Source organism: Equus quagga, chromosome 8 (assembly GCF_021613505.1).
Source record: "Equus quagga isolate Etosha38 chromosome 8, UCLA_HA_Equagga_1.0, whole genome shotgun sequence".
In the NCBI taxonomy this organism is placed as follows: domain Eukaryota; kingdom Metazoa; phylum Chordata; class Mammalia; order Perissodactyla; family Equidae; genus Equus; species Equus quagga.
In genome coordinates this window covers 118,120,232-118,138,789 of record NC_060274.1, presented here as the reverse complement: position 1 = coordinate 118,138,789, position 18,558 = coordinate 118,120,232, and the positions used below count along the sequence as shown (strand labels likewise).

General features: G+C 42.4%; 1 protein-coding gene across 2 annotated transcripts in view; it reads left to right on the top strand.

Moving 5' to 3' along the window:
• Positions 1-18,558, top strand: part of DENND2A (DENN domain containing 2A) — a 99,404-nt gene that overhangs the window by 12,467 nt on the left and 68,379 nt on the right. The window contains exons 2-3 of one of the 2 annotated variants that reach the window (XM_046669673.1): positions 11,855-11,956; positions 15,084-16,247. In XM_046669673.1, the coding sequence (XP_046525629.1) occupies positions 11,883-11,956; positions 15,084-16,247 (1,238 nt within the window). In that variant the 5' untranslated portion in view covers positions 11,855-11,882. The remainder of the gene's footprint in view (positions 1-11,854; positions 11,957-15,083; positions 16,248-18,558) is intronic. The other variant, XM_046669674.1, reaches the window with a different exon arrangement.

The following is an 18,558-nucleotide window of genomic DNA, read 5'->3' as shown; positions in this document are numbered from 1 at the left end:
CGCAACTCCCTAGGTTGGAATCTGATTGGCCTGACTTGAGTTACACCTCCTCTAGAGCCAATCAGCTGTGGCCGGGGGTGGGATCATAGTTCAAACATGGCTGCCCATGGATAAGCGAAGAGGCTGTTTGCAGAAAAAGGGGCCCGTTTGTGAGGTAGGGAAGCTCTGTGTAGTGCGGCGTATCTACTACCTGTGTTTTGTTTCTTTAACGATTTTGTGTTCTTTTATCCTAACCACTGTATTTATAAGAATCTTGTTTCGTCAGATTCACTCACTAAATAGTTTGACATGGTCATTACTAGTGAAGGGGGTAATAGCATACTAGAACGAGGGCTTTGGGGCTAGACACATGTCTTAAGAACCCCGCGATGCTATTTTGACCTGGTATGTGGTACAAGGTGCTTAGCTTTTCTCTCTCTCCTTTCTCTCCTTCCTTCTCCTTCCTCTTTCCCTCCCTCCCTCCTCTCTCTCCTCCCTTCTTTCTTTCTTTCCTTCTTTTTTTGCTAACAACTTTATTGACGTATAATTCACATTCAGTAGATATTCATCCGTTTAAAATTTAATGGTTTTTAGTATACTCACAGTTGTGCAACCATCACCACAGTCAATTTTAGAACATTTTCATCACATCAAAGAAGAAATCCATACCCTTTAGCTATCACCTCCCAATCGCCCACATCCTCTTCAGCCCTAAGCAACCACTAATTTACTTTCTGTCTCTATAGATTTCCCTGTCCTAGACATTTCATAGAAATGGATTCATACAATATGTGAACTTTCATGATTGGCATTTATTCACTTAGCATAAAGTTTCCAAGGTTCATCCATGTTGTAGCATGTGTCAGTACTTCATTCCTTTTATGGCTGAATAATATTCCATTCTGTGGACATACCATATTTTATCTATTCATCAGTTGATGGCGTTTGGATTGTTTTTACTTTATGGCCGTCATGAATAATGATGCTCCTCTGAATATTAGTGTAGAAGAATATATGTGGACTGTGTTTTCATCTCTCTTGGGAGATACATTATTTCTATGACTGTGCTTGTAAAGTGCTTAATGCAATGCCTGACAGATTGTAGGATGGAACAGTGTTAATTTCCTTACCCTGACCCTCCCAAAGGTTATGAATGAAAGCTATTTCCTGCTTGCTGCCCTTGGAAGAAAGTCAGGCTCCCCCTAAAGAGCCTGACCCCTGTGGGTCAGACTCTGAGGTTACTGCCCCCTGGGGTCCTGGCATCACGGAGTAGCAGATTCTTGCATCGGGCTTGTGAGAGGTGTCTGTCTGGGGTAGTTCTAGTCGAAGGTACTGAGAGAGCAGATAATGAGGTTTGAGGGGCGAAATAGAGAATTTAGGATAGAAAAATAAGAATTAGATTCCCTAAGCTGCTGCTTGAACACTGTGATCCTGGGCAAGTCTCTGCCCCTTGATCTTCTCCCCTTCAAAATGAGGATAATAATAATTACATCTGGATATCAGAGAGAGGGAGGGGGCTTATGTATTGTATAATGTGTGTATAATATGGAAATCAGGTGCTATACAAATATATTTTAAGCTCTAGGGCTGCCATAGGAAAAGAATCAGACTTTGGAACTCCATTCAGATCACAGCAGGTTGAGAGGACAGTCGCAGCTCTTCAGGAACACTTGTCAGATCCTTCAGCAGTTGCTGTTAACCCCCTTTGGGCTGCGGCCCCTTTGTCAAACTAGTTCTTGCCTGCAGTTTTCTGGCTCTGAGAAAGACCAAAGTCATCCTCAGTTCATCAGGACTGCAAACATATCAGATCTGCAGTGTGATCTTACTTGAACACCTTTGGGCTGCTCATTTATTCCCCACCATTTATTAACAAGCCTGTCTGTGCCCTAGTGATGTAAGATGCCAACTTTATCAAATAAAAAGTTCTGTGTCTAGAGTTTCTCTTCTGTTCCACTGGTGTATGTATCTGTTCTCGTGGCAGTACCACACTGTTCTAATGATCAAGGCTTTATAGTCTGTTTTCATAACTGGTAGGGCTAGTTGCCCCACACTCCTCTCCTCCATCTTTTTTATGTTTCAGTGTTTTCCTACTCTCCTTGCATGTTTGGAAATCTGGCATTAAAGTATTCAGTGTCCTCCTGGGAGGTCCTGGTGGAGGGTTGCGGGTGGGATGGGGGTTGAGCTGTCTTTTGGACCTGGATGTGCTTACTTACTTCAGTAAACTGGATTTGTAAGATTCTGTTTTCTTTTTGGTTTATGAGCACTGAAGGCTTCTAGTGGCTGGATAGCATTCATTTTCCTTGAATCTCCAAAAGAACCTTTTAAAACAATCTTTAATTGAGAGAGAATGTCAAAACTTGGTAAATTTGGATAAAAGGTATAGAAGAGTTTTCTGTACTATTCTTGCAGTTGTTCCACAAGCTGGAAATTATTTCAAAATATAACGTTTAAGGTTGTCATGCTTCTGGTAACATCTTGGTACAAACTTTCAGAAAATCTCCACAAGTTGTTTTCGCAGATTCTGCCTTGGTTCACTTATTGATTGACCCCTGCAGAGAACGCCAGCCAGTCAGTTAGCTGTCGTCTCCTTACAGAGTCCGTGCTGCTTTTTCCTTCAGTGGTTTGTGCTTCTGGAAGCGCTTAGTCATCCTGAGATTGTGGAAATATCTGTGCCTTCACTTTTACACCCCAAAGGAAATTCAGCCCATCCTTCAAGCCCAGATCCGCTAAGGGATCTCGCCTTCGCCTATTGCTTGTCATATTGTGTTTCGTATTGGAGACATTCATGTGCGCTTTTTTCCCCAGCTTCATTGAGATATAATTGACGTATAACATTGTGTAGGTTTAAGGTGTACAATGTGATGATTTGATATACGTGTACATTGCAAAATGGTTACCACGATAAGGTTAGTTAACATATCCATTACCTCACACAGTTAACTTGTGTGTGTGTGTGTGTGTGTGGTAAGAACATTTAAAATTTACTGTCTTAGCAGTTTTCAAATATGTAATATAGCCTTGTCATGTGCATCTATTTCCTGTACGAGAATGAAAACTCTTGAAGGGCACATAAATCTATTTGTTTTACATTTCTCCCAGGCTTCAGTCAGTCCCCTGTGTGAAGTAGACACAACTATTAGTTGGAAGAATGAATTACATGACTGTTTGCCTCTTGGCCATAGGTCCCATATAATCTCTGTTTGGACCCATTGTAGCATCTGTACTGGGAAGTGGTTACTGGAGACCAGGATCCGAGTCTTGGTGGTCACTGGGGAAAGGAGGTGATAACAATAAAGCACCACTTACCCTTCCGCTCAGGAAATACTGTGGCAAAGCCAAACAAGTAGTGGAGTGATGGGCTCGGCTGAGCCCGGTGCCCTGCACATGTGCTTGTGGCTGCGAGGCCTGTTGGGGGCGCCTCAGGGCAGCCCAGACACCCACAGACAACAGCAGGGTTTACATTTCCCCGTTAATTGTAATAGTAATAAAAATACATGCCTGTTATAGAAAATTTGGAAATCTGGTATTTTTGTTGCTGAAAACATAGATAAGTGGAATGGAAAAAAAATTATGCAAAGTTGCTTACCCAATGACAAGTACTGTTAATCCTTTGTTATATTTCCTCCCACATTTTCTTATGTGTACAATTTTGAATAGATTCCTCTCTGCCTCCTTTGTTAAACACTGTTTTATTCATATTGGGTAAAAGTTTTTGGATCCTGTTTCTTTCCGCTAATATTACAACATGAGCATTTTTTCCATTTAGTAATAGTCTTTTTACCTTGACTTTTTAATTTACTTTTTTTAAATAACAGCTTTATTGAGATATAATCCACATACACTACAACTCACCCACTTAACGTGTACAGTTTACTGGGGTTTAGTATATTCAGAATTGTGCAACCATCACCACAAGCAATTTTAGAACATTTTCATCACCCCAGAGAGAAATCCTGTACCCGCCAGCAGTCACGCCCTATTCCTCATGCCCTCCCGCTCCCAACCTAAGCAACCACTAGTATACTTTCTGTCTCTATAGAATTGTAGTCCTCTTAAACATAATTTAATTTGCTTATAAAATTCCATTGAATAGCTGTATCATAGTTTACATTACCATTATATTGCTTGACATTTGAGTTATTTTTAATTTTTTAATGTTATAGATAATATAGGTATGAACATTTATACATACTTTTTTTCCATATTTAGGATTATGTCTTAGGATTGATTCCCAAAGCATAGAAATATATAATCACAGAACCATAAAAAGAGAAATCCACAAAAAACCTTTGCTCTCCCTCCCAGCTCGCAAGTGTGTATGAAATTTGGCGTGGTGTGAAAGAAGGCTGCAACAGTTGCTGATCTTGAAGAGCTGAACAAGACAGACACTCAAAATACTGAGCTCGAGGCTAGTTCTCATCTAGATTAGAGAATGTGATATGAGGCCACAGGGACATTGAATACAGAGTGACCAGATTTGGATATGAAACATATCCTCATTCCTGGCTCTGTCACTTAGGAGTTGTTGTAACAACTTAAACAAGTGCCCTAACTTCCCTGTGCCTCTCTTTCCTTATTAGAAACATGGTAGGAGCATTGACATTGGTATCTGTAGAAGTTAGAAATAAGAAGTGGTTTATAGCCTAGCCAAAACAAAGAGAAGGAAGAGCAAGTTGAAGTGTTTGAGAGTTGAAAGAGGTTAGAATCTGAGTCCTCCTGGTTCGGTGACCTATAATACACAAAAGAAACAAAAGGAAATGTACTTTTTTACTTAAAAGAAAATAGATTTACCTAAATTCAGATTTTCAAACCACATTTTGGCAGTATTAGCATATTTCATAACTTTTATTACTCATACTTTCATGATTTATGGCAGACTCATACTAACTTGTTCCAGAGAGGTGACACTCGTAGTTATCGAGCATTAACTTAGGGCTGACACCACTAAAGCCTTACCCACACTGTAGTTTAGTATTCATCTGCAAGATGGCCACCTAACTGTACTTTTTCTTTTCTTACCTTCCACAAAATGGTGAACCTAAAGGCAACATATGGAAGTATTTTGACATTGCAAATGAATGAGGGAAAAAGCATGATTTGCAAATATTGTCAAGTGAAAAATGTGTTTCCATCCTACTAAGGTGGCCAAAAACATCTCTATATGTAGGAATGTTCTGCAGATGTGAAAAAATCCTTCCTGGATTTATGAAAGTGAGAACAATAAAAATCTTTAGCTGGCTCTGGCCTCAGGGGCATCACAAAGTGTGGTCCAGCCTGCAGTCAGGCTGCTGTAGCCACAGATTCCCGGTGGCTTCATTTGTCAGACAAACTGACAGGTGTAGGTCAGGAAAATACTGATCAAGTTGTTAAAAGAAAATATTATTGTCAGTAGCTGGGTATTCATACCGACAGAAAGTCTTAGAATTACTCAGGTTATACTCTTGGTCTTGAGACCTCGTTTAGAGTGAAAACAAGCCTTGATATTGAAGCCTGTGTAGGGAGGGATGTGTGAACAGCATCTTGGAGCGTTTATACCTGGGTTCAGGGGACAGGAGCAACTCACTGTGTGCCGATAACACCTCCATCAGATTTCAAAGATGATCTGAAAAAAAGGAGCAAAGAGACACACTGCAGTAAAAGGTTGCCTTACAAAGGAGAGGGTGAAGCAGAGTATTTCTGTGGCTGACCCTGACACTGCAAGTGACAGGAAAATGCACTCCGTGGTTCTACTCATGAAGTCAGCCTATGAGTTCCCTGGGGAACGTAGAAATATAGATTCCTAGGCCCTCCTTGGGCAATCTGAGTCACTCACTTTGGGGTGGGGCCAGGACTCCTCACTTTAGCAGTTGTCCCTGCTGATTCTTTTTTTTTTTTTTTAAATAACAGCTTTATTGAGATATAATTCACATACCATAGAATTCACGCTTTTAAAGTGTACGGTTGTTTTTAGCATAATCAGTTTTATGCACCATCACCTCTATCTAATTATAGCACATTTTCATCATTCCCCTCCCCCTAAAAACCCTGTACCTATTAGCAGTCTCTCCCCATTCCGCCTGCCCCAGCCCCTGGTGACCACTGATCTGCTTTCTATCTCTATGGATTTGCCTATTCTGGACATTTCATATAAATGGAATCAACAATGTGTGGTCTTTTGTTACTGGTTTCTTTCACTTAGCATGATATTTTCAAGGCTTATCCATGTTGTAGCTTGTACTTGTCCTTCATTCCTTTTTATGGCTGAATGATATTCCACAGTATGACTAGACCACACTTTGTTTATCCGGTCATCTGTTGATGGACATGTTAAGTGTAAGAAAATGGTATGTGTTCATTCATTCAACCAGCATTTCTTGAGCAATCTTATTTGGTGGGAGAATCTTCTGGGCTCAAAAGCAGAACTCTTGAAAACAGGAAGACTTTGGCTGTCAGCAGAAAAGTCATCCCTTGGCCCTACCGCTGTCTTTACCCAGCGTAGTCTACTGAGGGCCTGGTGTCTGGTCCTGGTGTGTGGTGTTTTTGCGCAGGCCTGGGTTAACCATTTGATTCAAGAGTGCAGGCTGCCATTTTGCCAAACGTGGCCCCCTGGGTGTGGCTCCGAGGCTTCCCTCACTCCTCACCCACTCCACAGTCCTCCATCTTCCTCCAAGTGGGAGAAAATTGGTTCGTTTTTGAAAATACTCCAAAAACAAAAAAATTAAGCTATTATATAAAAAACTAGAGCAATCCATTTTAATTTTTTAGAAAACACTTTTGTTTAAAGAAGATGAAAAAAAGCATCAAGAGACTCAGGAGTGAGCTTCGCTAACCAGACACAGCAAGAGTTGTATAATGTGATTTCTGCTTTGTTTTTTCCCTTCTCAACGTATTTTCTGAAAACAAACACCTTCTGGATATGCTTGCTAATAAGAAGATCGCTCAGTTGAGAAAACAGCTTTTTGTTCTACTGTAATTGTTATGGTTTCTTCTCAGTTGTGTTGCCTACTCTTTATAAACTGATAAAACTAAGAGTTATTAGAATCATTAAAGTTGAACAGCTTGCAGCTTTATTTGCAACACAAATAAAAATTATTTAAAATTTAACTTTATTATTATGTAATCATTTATGATCTAAATTGTATTTTTTTATTCAGTATATCAAGTATGACCATTTTAGGAATCATTATATATGATATGTATTTACCTATATTTCAGAATTAACATACTAACTTTAGAGCAATAAAAGACACAGGAAATGTATTATAATTGTGTATGTTTTATTCCTCACTTCGCCTCCTCCCCTGCCAAAATTTCTTATTTTTTCTCTGAATATGCTTTTAATGTATTTTTTAATTGAGATATAATTCATATTAAATTCACCATTTAGAAGTGTACAACTTAGTGACATAGTATATTCACTATGTTGTACAACTATCACCACTATCTAATTCCAGAACTTCTCTATTTTCCCAAAAAGAAACCCTTACCTGTTAGCAGTCAATCCCAGTTCCCCTGCCCTATATGGATTTGCCTGTTCTGTACATTTCATGTAAATGGAATCATACAGTCTGTGGCCTTTTATATCTAGCTCTTTTACTTAGTATGCTTTCAAGCTTCATCCATCTTGTAGCATGTAATAGTACTTCATTCGTTTTTATGGCTGCATAATATTCCATTGTATGCATCATTTTGTTTATTCAGTTGTAAGTTGATCAACTTTTCCAGATTTCACTTTTTATTTAAATCACTGTTTTTATTTTAAGATTTGGGGGAAATCATTTTTCCCCCCTGTGGCTTAAACATATCCAGATTATTTTTCTAGGAATTTCTAAAACAGTAATATCTGAACTGTTTTTGTAAGTGAGTTTGACAGCAAAATTTCTGTAGACAATGTATCACCTCCCCTGTTGCCACCATGAAAACCCACCGGAGTTAATAGGAAGGTTACTACTGTTGGTGAGAGCTCAATGGCATTCTGTATGATTTATTGATTTATTATTTGTGTGTGTGTGTGAGGATGGTCGGCTCTGAGCTAACATCTGTGCCAGTCTTCCTCTATTTTATGTGGGACACTACTACATGGCTTGATAAGTGGTGCTAGGTCTGCACCAAGGATCCAAACCTGTGAACCCTGGGCCACTGAAGCAGAGTGCATGAACTTAACCACTACGCCACCAGGCTGGCCCCCCATATGATTTTTAATATAAAAAATGGATAGTTAATTAATGAACGATGCTCTAACGTAGGTAGAAGCACTCTGAGAGGCCAGGCCTGAGACCACGAGTACCGTCTCCCTGGGCTCCTAGCACTGTGACCATGCTGGCTTCATCAGACTGGCGTTTCTAGATTGCCTTTGCTGGTTCCCCGTATGGCAGTGGAGGAAAGAGAGCAGGTAGGCAGGCCGGCGAGGGTGGGGTGTGAGGGAGCTGCCGGCTCCCCAGCTGGCTGCTCCCCTCCCTCCTTCAGGTTCACTCAGCCTCTCCTGTAAGAACTGCTCTCAGGAAAAGATCTGCTCTGTCGCTTCCTCCTTTCTGCCTGTGGGAAAACACTATATCTGTTTTAAAATCTTGACCCTTTTGGGGGGAGGTATTTGTTTTTTAATTAATAATTTCACATTTTAGTGCTTAATAAAAGAAAAATAGTGTTTTCAGAGGTCATGCTGAAATTTTAAGCAGGTGAACTTAAAGGGATTTAAAATCAATACAGGTTTTTTGATCTGGTAATGTCCGTCTGGAGCAGTTGTGTTTTCCATAGGCTTTTGAGACCAACCAGAAGCATCTCACTATGACTTTCTCTCTCTCCCTCTTGAAAAATTAACGGTAATTCAGAGAGGTAATTAGGAGTAAGAGGTTTTCTCAGCACCAGGAGATCGAGACAGCAGAAGGCAGTTCCTAACAGTAAAAGCTGAGAAGACTCACCCACCGGGCTTCTTAACTTCGTCTGAGCACTACAATCAACTTGATGTTGATGCCCAAAGAGAACCTTTGAATCAAGAACAGATTTTACAGTATTCACTTTAGCAGGAAGAAAAACGGGATTAGATTACGGACTTGATGGGTAAACATAATCTGCTACAGGTGTTGGCGTTTAAAAAATATTTTTCTTCAATTCGAAAGACAGTTTTAAAAACTTATGGAAATGTTCAAATGTACAAAAAATATGAACTTTCATGTACACATCATCTAGCTTCAAAATTTTGTATAACATTTTAATTCTAATTAAAATTATTAGTACTAATTAAGCCCATCTGGTGAATGGGAAGTTATACTTTTATGGAAAGCAGTTGAGGGGAAAACGTGTTACTACTAGTCATGCATTCATGATACCTCCTGGAAAACAGTCTGTTTGGATCACAAGGCCAAACTGCCTAGGAGAAATAAAGAACCTTGGGTTGTGTAAAAATCACCTGAGCCCTTGATTTACGATATTTAAATGCAGATTCCAGGCCAGCCCCCAGTCGGTTTTGGTGCATCGGAGAGGTGCCCAGGAATCTACATGTCTGACGAGGTCCCCACGTGGACTGGGACAGATCCCCATTAGTCCACACTTTGGGAAATAGCTCCATCTTGCAATCCAAGACCTATTAAGTGACAGTGGAATTTATTATGGTAATTTAAGTGACAGAGTACTCCCAACTATCAAATTAGGCTAGGCTTGTCACCTAATTAATGACTTTTAAATATCAGAGACAAAAAGCGGTCAGTTTTGTGGGAGCAGCATTTTCCATTCCTCTTTGAATTCAGAAATGCTAGTGGGCTGATTCCTGAGTGTGCAGGAGGTTCTGTGCTCCCTCAATTCCGGTCCCTGAAGCACACTTGAACTTGCTTCTCAGAATATGGTATCAGCTGTTTCTCTGGGGACCGTGATTTTAGTATGGGATGTTATTACTGCCCGATGAGAAGCAAGTTCACTTAAGTACCATATTGTTTAAATGTTTCTTGGTATCTTTAACCTGAAAGTCCATACTTGGTTCTCTGTGCGTTAGACACAGTGGGCTTTGTCCCTTTTGGAAAAGCTGTGGCTTCCTGGAAAGTATAGAAAAACTGTTCCCTTGGGGAGAGAGCTAGGATACAGGGCTGGTCATGACCCAAGCGCAATCCTGCATGCTCTTCGTGAGGGCAGACACCATGTCTTACTCATCTTTGAGTCCCCAGAGCATCCTGCACAGGGTCTGGCACCTATTCATAGTCAGTGAAAGAGGAAGCCAGCTTGAAAGAAGAGGGTGGGTGGAGAGAGTTGCTGCTCACATGGAACAAGGCTGCATCACTGTGGGTTTGGTCTGTGTGGAGGCAGAGGGCAGGCAGGAGGAGGGCGGCAGGGAGTGGCCACTATCCTTGACGTCCGATGGGGCCCTCTGCCAGATGCAGGACAGAAGAGCAGTGTCTGTGAGCCCAGCCAAATGGAGAGGCTCCAGAAGCTTTGCAGAGCATTATGAGAGGGGCAATGAGTTCCTTCCTGTCCCTGAAAGGTCTTTCAGGGCTCTCTTCCATGACAGGAGGGAGAGCCCTGGGGCCTGGCTTATTTAGATAACTGGGCTTGCTTTCAGCACTGACATAGCCCAGAATGTAGGGTGCTGTGTCTCTGGGTAAGAGGACAACTGAGCTGCGTGGGCAGGCCCTAGCTCCATCCCCCTCCCCAAATACACACAGTTTCCTGGAGCTGTCTGTTCCCTTCCTCGATTTTCAACTCCCTCTTTTTAATTTGTTGCCCATGTTCACTCTCCTTTTTTCTCTTTCTCTCTCTGCTTGTTCTTGAGAGTCATATGCAAGTCTTGAAGCCCAGCCCTTTGATTTCTTGGGGGAAGAGATGCCCAGGCCAGACCTTGGGCATCCACCCTGTCACCTGGCAGGTAAACCGTCCTGGGAGGGGGGTAGGAGTCTTGGAAACATGATATGGAGTTGGGAGAGGGATTCCCTGGAAGTCAGTAGAAAAGAACTGTGAGTCTCCAGTATCTCAGTACTTCTTGAACCTCTAGTCAAGGAGATACCTCCTCTCCATCAGGAGGGACCAGTCATGTGGTGTTTATGCTTTTCAGAAGAATTGCACAGCCTGTCCTGTTGGCGTTCTCTGATGGGTCTGTTCTTCTTAGCTACGTCCACTTGACCAATGTCCATTTGTTTTCATGTTGAGAGATAGAGTTCTGTAGGGACTTGCTATTGAAATAGTACGTTTTAATCAGTTACTTTAGTTCATTTGGATGTCAGGCACGGGAGTTTTATAAAACCGCTACTTCCACACTAAGGCCCCTGCTTTGGTGTCCACATGATCCTTGTTATCTTTCAGGTTTGAGAGGCTCAGTGGGATTCCTGGGTTTCCTGGGACCATCCCCTAGTTTTCCTGAGACCAGACAGATGACCTAGGGGTTAGGCCTCTCTTCCTCCTGGGTTTGGAGCCACTGGGAAAGGTTCTCAGTGCAGGGCCCTGAACCCAAGGACAGTGGGGGTTTACGCCCACCTTAAGGCCAGCGGAAGAGTAGAGTATCTCTGTGTATATTTCAGCTTTGGTGTATGGTTTATTTCTTGTTTCAAATAAAGTAACAACTCTTCTCTTCTTCGGGGATTATTCATCACAGGTTCTTGGAGAGCCTGAAAAAATGTTGGGCTGTGCTGGGATTTATGTTTTGCTTTCTAGGGGTATATGTTTTCTTAAAATTTTTGGTGACCTTAGCTAAAGAATATAAAGATACACACACACACACACACAAGAAGAGGTTGGCATGGAGTCTGAACCTCAGGATTTTGTGCCCTTGCCTCACTCGTGGGTCAGGGATTCCGAATGGTGCATTCCTGTCACACACCCCTACTCTTGGATGGACCCTCTCAGGGATAAATAGTTTGGGGTGTGGGCCCTAGATTTGCTGTCATGGCTCACTGAGTGTGCATCCCTGTTCTCCCAGGCGACTTGGAGCTCCTCTCGGTGCTGACATGATGACAGTGTGCAGGCGGGCCAAGGGCAGCCACAGCCAGCCTGAAAACCTGTGCTACAAATTGGCTGACAAGTAAGAACTTTTCTCCCCCGAGAGTGTAGAAGTTGGCCCAGATTCTCAGTCTCCTTCCTTTCTCTCTGGCCTTTCCCTCCTCACTAACCCCACTTCCTTGAACTAAAGAGGCATTCTTTTCTGAGTCATTGTGATACACCTCCTGTAAATCATCTCCACGCACTGTGCTCAGTTAAGAACTTGAGACCAAAGTGGTCCAGGGAAAGTCTGACTCGTGCCCAGTGTGTTGAGAAGATGATCCCAGGGCGACTTCAGGCCATATTCCCATTGATACTTTCCAGTCCAGGGTTTGTTTTTCTAACTACTAAGATGCACAGATATTTTAATTATCATTGAGCCCTAAATCTTTGCAGCTGCATCTGTCCACATGGCCAGCTTTACCCATCTTTTATTAGCAGGGCTGTCTTCTCCCCAGATGGAGCCCTTTCCTCTGATTCTCTCTCTCATTCTGCAAAGGAGTTGGCGATCGCTGAGCTGTTCACGGCTCTGCGCCCAGTCCAGAGCCCCTGCTGGGGCCATAGAATCCCAGAAACAGGAACTCAAGAAACTCTTGGATGCAACAACCATGTGGAGAAGGCACTCTGTCCCTGGTTTTATCATTCTTACCTCTCTTGCTGGAGCTTTGTAAATCCAGCGTGGTCTTCCAGCAAGCCATCCTTTTTTCTTTTTCAGTTTTTAGATAGGGGATCAGTGATTGTGAAGTCACCCCAGATGATTGGGATCTTGGACAATAACTGTAATCATTACAATAACGCTAGTTACCATTTATTAATATCAAGACATAATATGTGCTGTACTCTGGTTACATTACATATATTAACTCATCCATTCATTCATTTAATAAATATTTATTGACTACCTACTATGTACTGGGCACAGCAAACAAGATAAATTTAGTCTCTGCACCAATAAAGTTCTAGTCTAGAAAAGGGAGATAGGGTTCTTATTTTAAGGTGAAAAAAAGGGAGCCAAGCTTCAAACCCAGGTCCCTCTGAATCTAAAGCCATGTTTATCTACTGTCAATATTGTTTAACAGTACTTTTGGTATAAATGATTTTATACTATATCATCAATTGTCACGAAGCATGAACTAACCTGAATTGTGTTTTCCTGTGTCTGTCCTGTCTCTTTATCTTTCTTCTAGCACCGTGAGACCAATGGCTTTAAGTTCTGCCTTTGAACTCTCAGTAGAATATCCACAAACTGATTCTGATTCTGACTAAAATCTGAATTCATGCTAATGTCCTCAGTGGTGACAGAACAATTGAAAAATGTGTTTCTCTTTGGAAGCACTCTGTTATGAATGCTAATCATTTATTTAAATAAAGAATTCTGCTTTGATAGCCATATTTAACATATGAAAATGTGTTTGCAATTTCACAAGTTTCTAATTTACGCTGAGCAACCAAGAACAGCAACACAGTTTACGTGCTCATGTCCCCATCCAGGGGCAAGTCTACGTAAACAACTGTTAGTCTTTGGAAGAGAGAGCTAAATACTAACAGCGTGCATGAAACTGCTGAGGTTCATCCCTCAGGTGAACCTTAACTGGAGGTTCAGAATTTATGGGCTAATGTCATGTAAATTCCTGTATAGTCAGATCTATATACTCAGGAAATGTGCACCATGAGGTTGGTCTGTGCACATTTGCTGATCTTGGGACATCTGAGGTCACTGTGCTCAGTCATGACCTTTGCTGGTGGAAGAATGTTTTGCGTTTCAAAACACAGATACTCCCATTCTCATTAGACTAGCTTAAAATGTTTTTCTATTTTTCTTTCAAAATAATTTTTAACATCTTCATGGCACTAACTGATCTTCTAAAATCATATTTGGAGGTATATATCCTCACGTGTATGTTCTAGGCCAGAACTTTCTGCAGTGATGGAAATGTTTTTCTACTCCATCCAATAAAGTGACCATTAGCCGGCAACTGACCATTAGTGGGCTACTGAGTACTCAACATGGGACTGGTGCCACTGAGGAACTGAGGCTTTAATTTAATTTGATTTCAGTTTAAAAAGCCACATGTGTGGGGGCTGGCCCCGTGGCCGAGTGGTTAAGTCCGCGCGCTCCGCTGCAGGCGGCCCAGTGTTTCGTTGGTTCGAATCCTGGGCGCGGACATGGCACTGCTCATCAAACCACGCTGAGGCAGCGTCCCACATGGCACAACTAGAAGGACCCACAACGAAGAATGTACAACTATGTACTGGGGGGCTTGGGGGAGAAAAAGAAAAAAAAAAAATTTTAAAAAAAAAAAAAAAGCCACATGTGGCTAGTGGCCACTACATTGGACAGTGCAGTTGTAGGCCATGCCTGAAATCTGAACCTGCTTGTTTATTCACTCATTCATTCGTGCCACACATGTTTACTGGCCACCCACTCCACCAGGTCTTAGTGTAGGTGCTGGGGATGCAGTAGTAGTCAAAATATGCCAAAATTCAAAAGAATCCCTGTCCTCCTGGAGAGACCAGTCTAGCAGGGTTCACGTTCTAGAGAATTTTCAATTCAAATGCAGCCAATCATGTGGCTTTCCCCACTCAAATCAGGACAACTTATCAAGCCCAGAATTAGCAAAAACTTCATGACTTATGGCGTTGTTTTAATTTTTAAATAGTCATTCCAAAGGACCATCTGTTGATAACAGAAGCAGAGGAAACTTAGACTACGTAAGCTTTTATCTCATGAAATTTCTCCTATTTTCATCAGGGAAGAGAGCTAATAATAACGATAACCACCATTTATTGTATACCATGACATACTAGATGCTTTACTTGGGTTGGCTCATTAAATGTTTATAACCACCCTGTTAGATGTGTATTATTATTATTCCCTTTTCACAGAAGAGGAAACTGAGGTTTAGAGAGGTTAAACAACTTGCCCAAGGTCACACAGGTGGTCAGTGGTCTAATTAGGACTTAAACCCAAGTCTCTTGGGCTCTAAAATCCAGTAGCTCCTTTCGTTCCATCGTGCTATCTCCCCAAGAAAACCAAATTATTTTTTAAATGGTATTTTCAATGTTTGTGGTTTGCAATTATTATTATATCTAAGTTTTAGTAAATCTCTATGACCAGCCAGGAGCAGTAACCAAGAATCCCTCACCCAGTGTTTGTCTTTGTTGTTCAGGGTCAAGGTGGAAGGCCCAAAGGCTGGGGAAGACCCTCGAAGGCAGCCACTTAGGTCCTCCATCCCTTTCCTAGAGACTAATCAGGCTTCAGCCTTCGGAAGAAGCCCGCTGGAAAGCCTCAATAACCTGATGCTAGAGTCAAGAGTGGACTGTATTCAGCAGAACATGTTCAGCTCAGATATGACCATCAGCGACCCAGCTTCAGATGTCAGTGCTAAAGAAGCCAGCAGGGCTAGCAAGAGGCAGCTCACGGGCGTTCAGAACCCCTGCCCTCCTGGCCGAGGCGGGGCCCGGCACAAGTCCCTCAGCATAAAGGACAAGATATCAGAATGGGAAGGGAAAAAGGAGTTGCCCACTACTGCAGCTGGCAGGAAAGCAGATGAGCAAGAGGATTACCTGACGTCCTGTGTGATGGAGAGGAGAAGTAGTGATGGTGTGAGGACTCTGGTCACAGAGGCTCAGAATGGAACGAGGCTGGAAACAGAGAGCAAAGAGGATGAGAGGAATAAAGGAGTAGTGAGAGTCGAGGGACAGGATGCAGAGCGGAGGCAAGACCTAAGCCAGCCAGCCAGGGAGCCAGCTCCCAGCTTGGGCAAAGGCCGAGAGCGGAGGCTTGGCCAACAGCGCTTTCAGAATGATAGCCTCTCTGTGCTGAAGCAGGTCAAGAAACTTGAGCAGGCTCTGAAGGATGGGTCGGCAGGGCTGGATCCCCAGTTACCAGGGACTTGTTATTCCCCACACTGCCTACCGGACAAGGCTGAGGAGGGGCCCACCCTTCCTGAGAACCGTGGAGGCAGGAGTGGCTCAGAATTCAGGCCACACCGCTTGGACCTGGAAGCCAAGGAGCCTGCCCCTGAGGCTGGGGAGGAAAGGAAAGGCTCATGTGGGAGGCCCTGCAACCAGAGCCTGGAGAGTGTGTACAAGGGCTCGGAGGACTCCACCACAAAACCCTTCATCAACCCCCTGCCCAAACCCCGGAGAACGTTCAAACATGATGGAGAAGGGGACAAGAATGGGAACCCAGGCAGCAGCTTCAGAAAAGATAAAAGGAACCTGCCTCCTCTGCCCTCTCTACCTCCCCCGCCTCTGCCCTCCTCTCCCCCGCCTTCCACCGTGAACAGAAGACTGTGGAACGGGAGACCGAAACCCAGTGCTGACCACAGGTAGGTGACGGTGACTGTCTGCTTGAGTAGTTCACGCCGCATCACAACTGTCTGTTCTCAACCTATTTGCTTTCTTAAACTGATGGTTCTTGTGCTTAGTTGAGACTGTTCATAGTTTAAGAGAGTTTATTGATTAAACCTGGAAACGTGGTAACTGATGCATGTGTTTTGTGTTCTCAGTCCTCAAAAAAGAGTATTTGCTCTTAAAAATTACCCTTTGGATGTGATAAGTACTTGTAATTCAGCTAGTAACCAAGAGTTACACGAAAATTTGTGTTAACACTGGCAGTCTACTAACTGGTGCTAATTGATGCTAATTCTGCTGTTACCATCCCCTACGGTGCGTGGCACCTTGAATCTTTCCTGGCTCTTCTTTGTGTGTTTTTCTGGGTATGGGTTCTAGAAACATGCGTGGGTCTACTCTGGCCCTGTCACAGTCTATCACTGTGACCCTGAACAAGTTACTTAACCCCTAGAAGCCACCGTTTCCTCATTTATATATAGATGTACACACTCTGAATATTTTATAGTATTAAAATAATACGTTAGATAATAAAACCTGTGAATGCTTGAAAATCAAATCTGTGCTTTGGAAACAATTTATTTATTTTCTGGTTTGAAATCTAATTTCTAGTCCACTTCTGTAGTGTGCTAATTGGTTTGGTACCCACTAATCTGGAAACCAGCCTTAGAGCAACGCTCCTCAAAGCAGTTGTCTCTACTTACTGTCATCACTTCTTTACCTCTGATTTTTGCCCCGACCCACTGCGGTGGGGCTTTGGCCACTTATCCTGAAAGTACTCTTGATCAAGGCCACCTCTGACCTCCGTCTTGCTAAATCCCCTTGCCAGTTCTCTGTTCTTTTCTTGATTGGCCTCCTGGCAGTTGAGAAACAACTTGACTCGCTCCACTTTGACAGACTGTGTTCGCTGGACTTCTCATGACTTCACCAGTCTATTTTCCTCTCCCTCTCCATGTCAGAATAACACTCCCCGCTAACCCATCTACACCGTATCCCAGGATGAGAGCAGAACTTCTCTCTTCCATCTATATACACTCCCCAAATGACCTCATCCAGTCCCGTGGCTTTAAATGTCAATTACATGCTTATGCTTCCCAAATGTATGTCTCTAGCCCTGACTCCCTCCCCCAGCTTCAGGTTTGTACCGTCATCTCCTGCTTGGGTCTCTCTTTGGTTATCTAATAGTTTGGACTTAACATGTCCAAACCTAAATTCTCAATCCAGGCCACCACTAACTGTCTCACTAACTGTCTCCTCCCAAAATAATTGCCATCTTGTTAAATGGCATCACCCTTCATTTTGCTTCAGCCGAAAACCTAGGAGTCATCTCTGATTCTTCTCTTTTCGCATACCCCAATCTAATTCATCAGCAAGTCCTTCGGTTGTAGTTTTAAATGTTATCTTGAATCTGACTACATCTCCACTGCTACCACCTTGGTCATCTTGTTCCAATCCCCACCCCGAGTATATTCCTCTGCAGCAGCTTGAGGAGTCTTCTAGAAATACAGATTTGATCATGTAACTCGCCTGCTCAACATGGTTTATCAGGTAGGATTCTTTTGGCTGCAAAAAACACAATTTCTTATGTTCTCTTCCAGGAAAAAAAAGTTTGTGTATTTCAGAATTATATAAATTGTATAAATATTATAATTATATATTATGTCCTTTTAAAAATGAAATCATGGGGCCGGCCCCATGGCAGAGTGGTTGAGTTCTTGCACTCTGCTTCGGCAGCCCAGGGTTTTGCTGGTTTGGATCCTGGGCGCAGACGTGGCACCACTCGTCAGGCCATGCTGAAGCGGCGTCCCACATAGCCCAGCCAGGACCTACAACTGAAATATACAACTGTTTACTGGGGGGCTTTCAGGAGAAGAAGAAGAAGAAAAAAAAAAAAAAGAGGATTGGAAAAAAATGAAATATATATATACTGTTTTTTACTTAGGATATGATTGAGATCTTTCAATTTTACCACCTTCCTTTTTTTTTCACCTTCCTTTTTTAACTGCCACATTTTTTACATCCTGTGGATAAACCGTATGTTATTTAACCATTCCCCTACTTATAGACACTTAGGTTGTTTCCAGTTTACAAATAATGCTGTGGTGAGCAGTATACAGCATTAGAGAAGACTCTAGAGCCAGAGTACTTACGAGCTCTGTTACTTACTGCCTGTATGACATTAGATAAGCTACTCAATTTGCCTTGGCCTCATTTTACTTATCTGTAAAATGGTGATAATTATATTAAACATTTCATAGCTTTGTTGTGAAGACTGGATGAGTAAATATG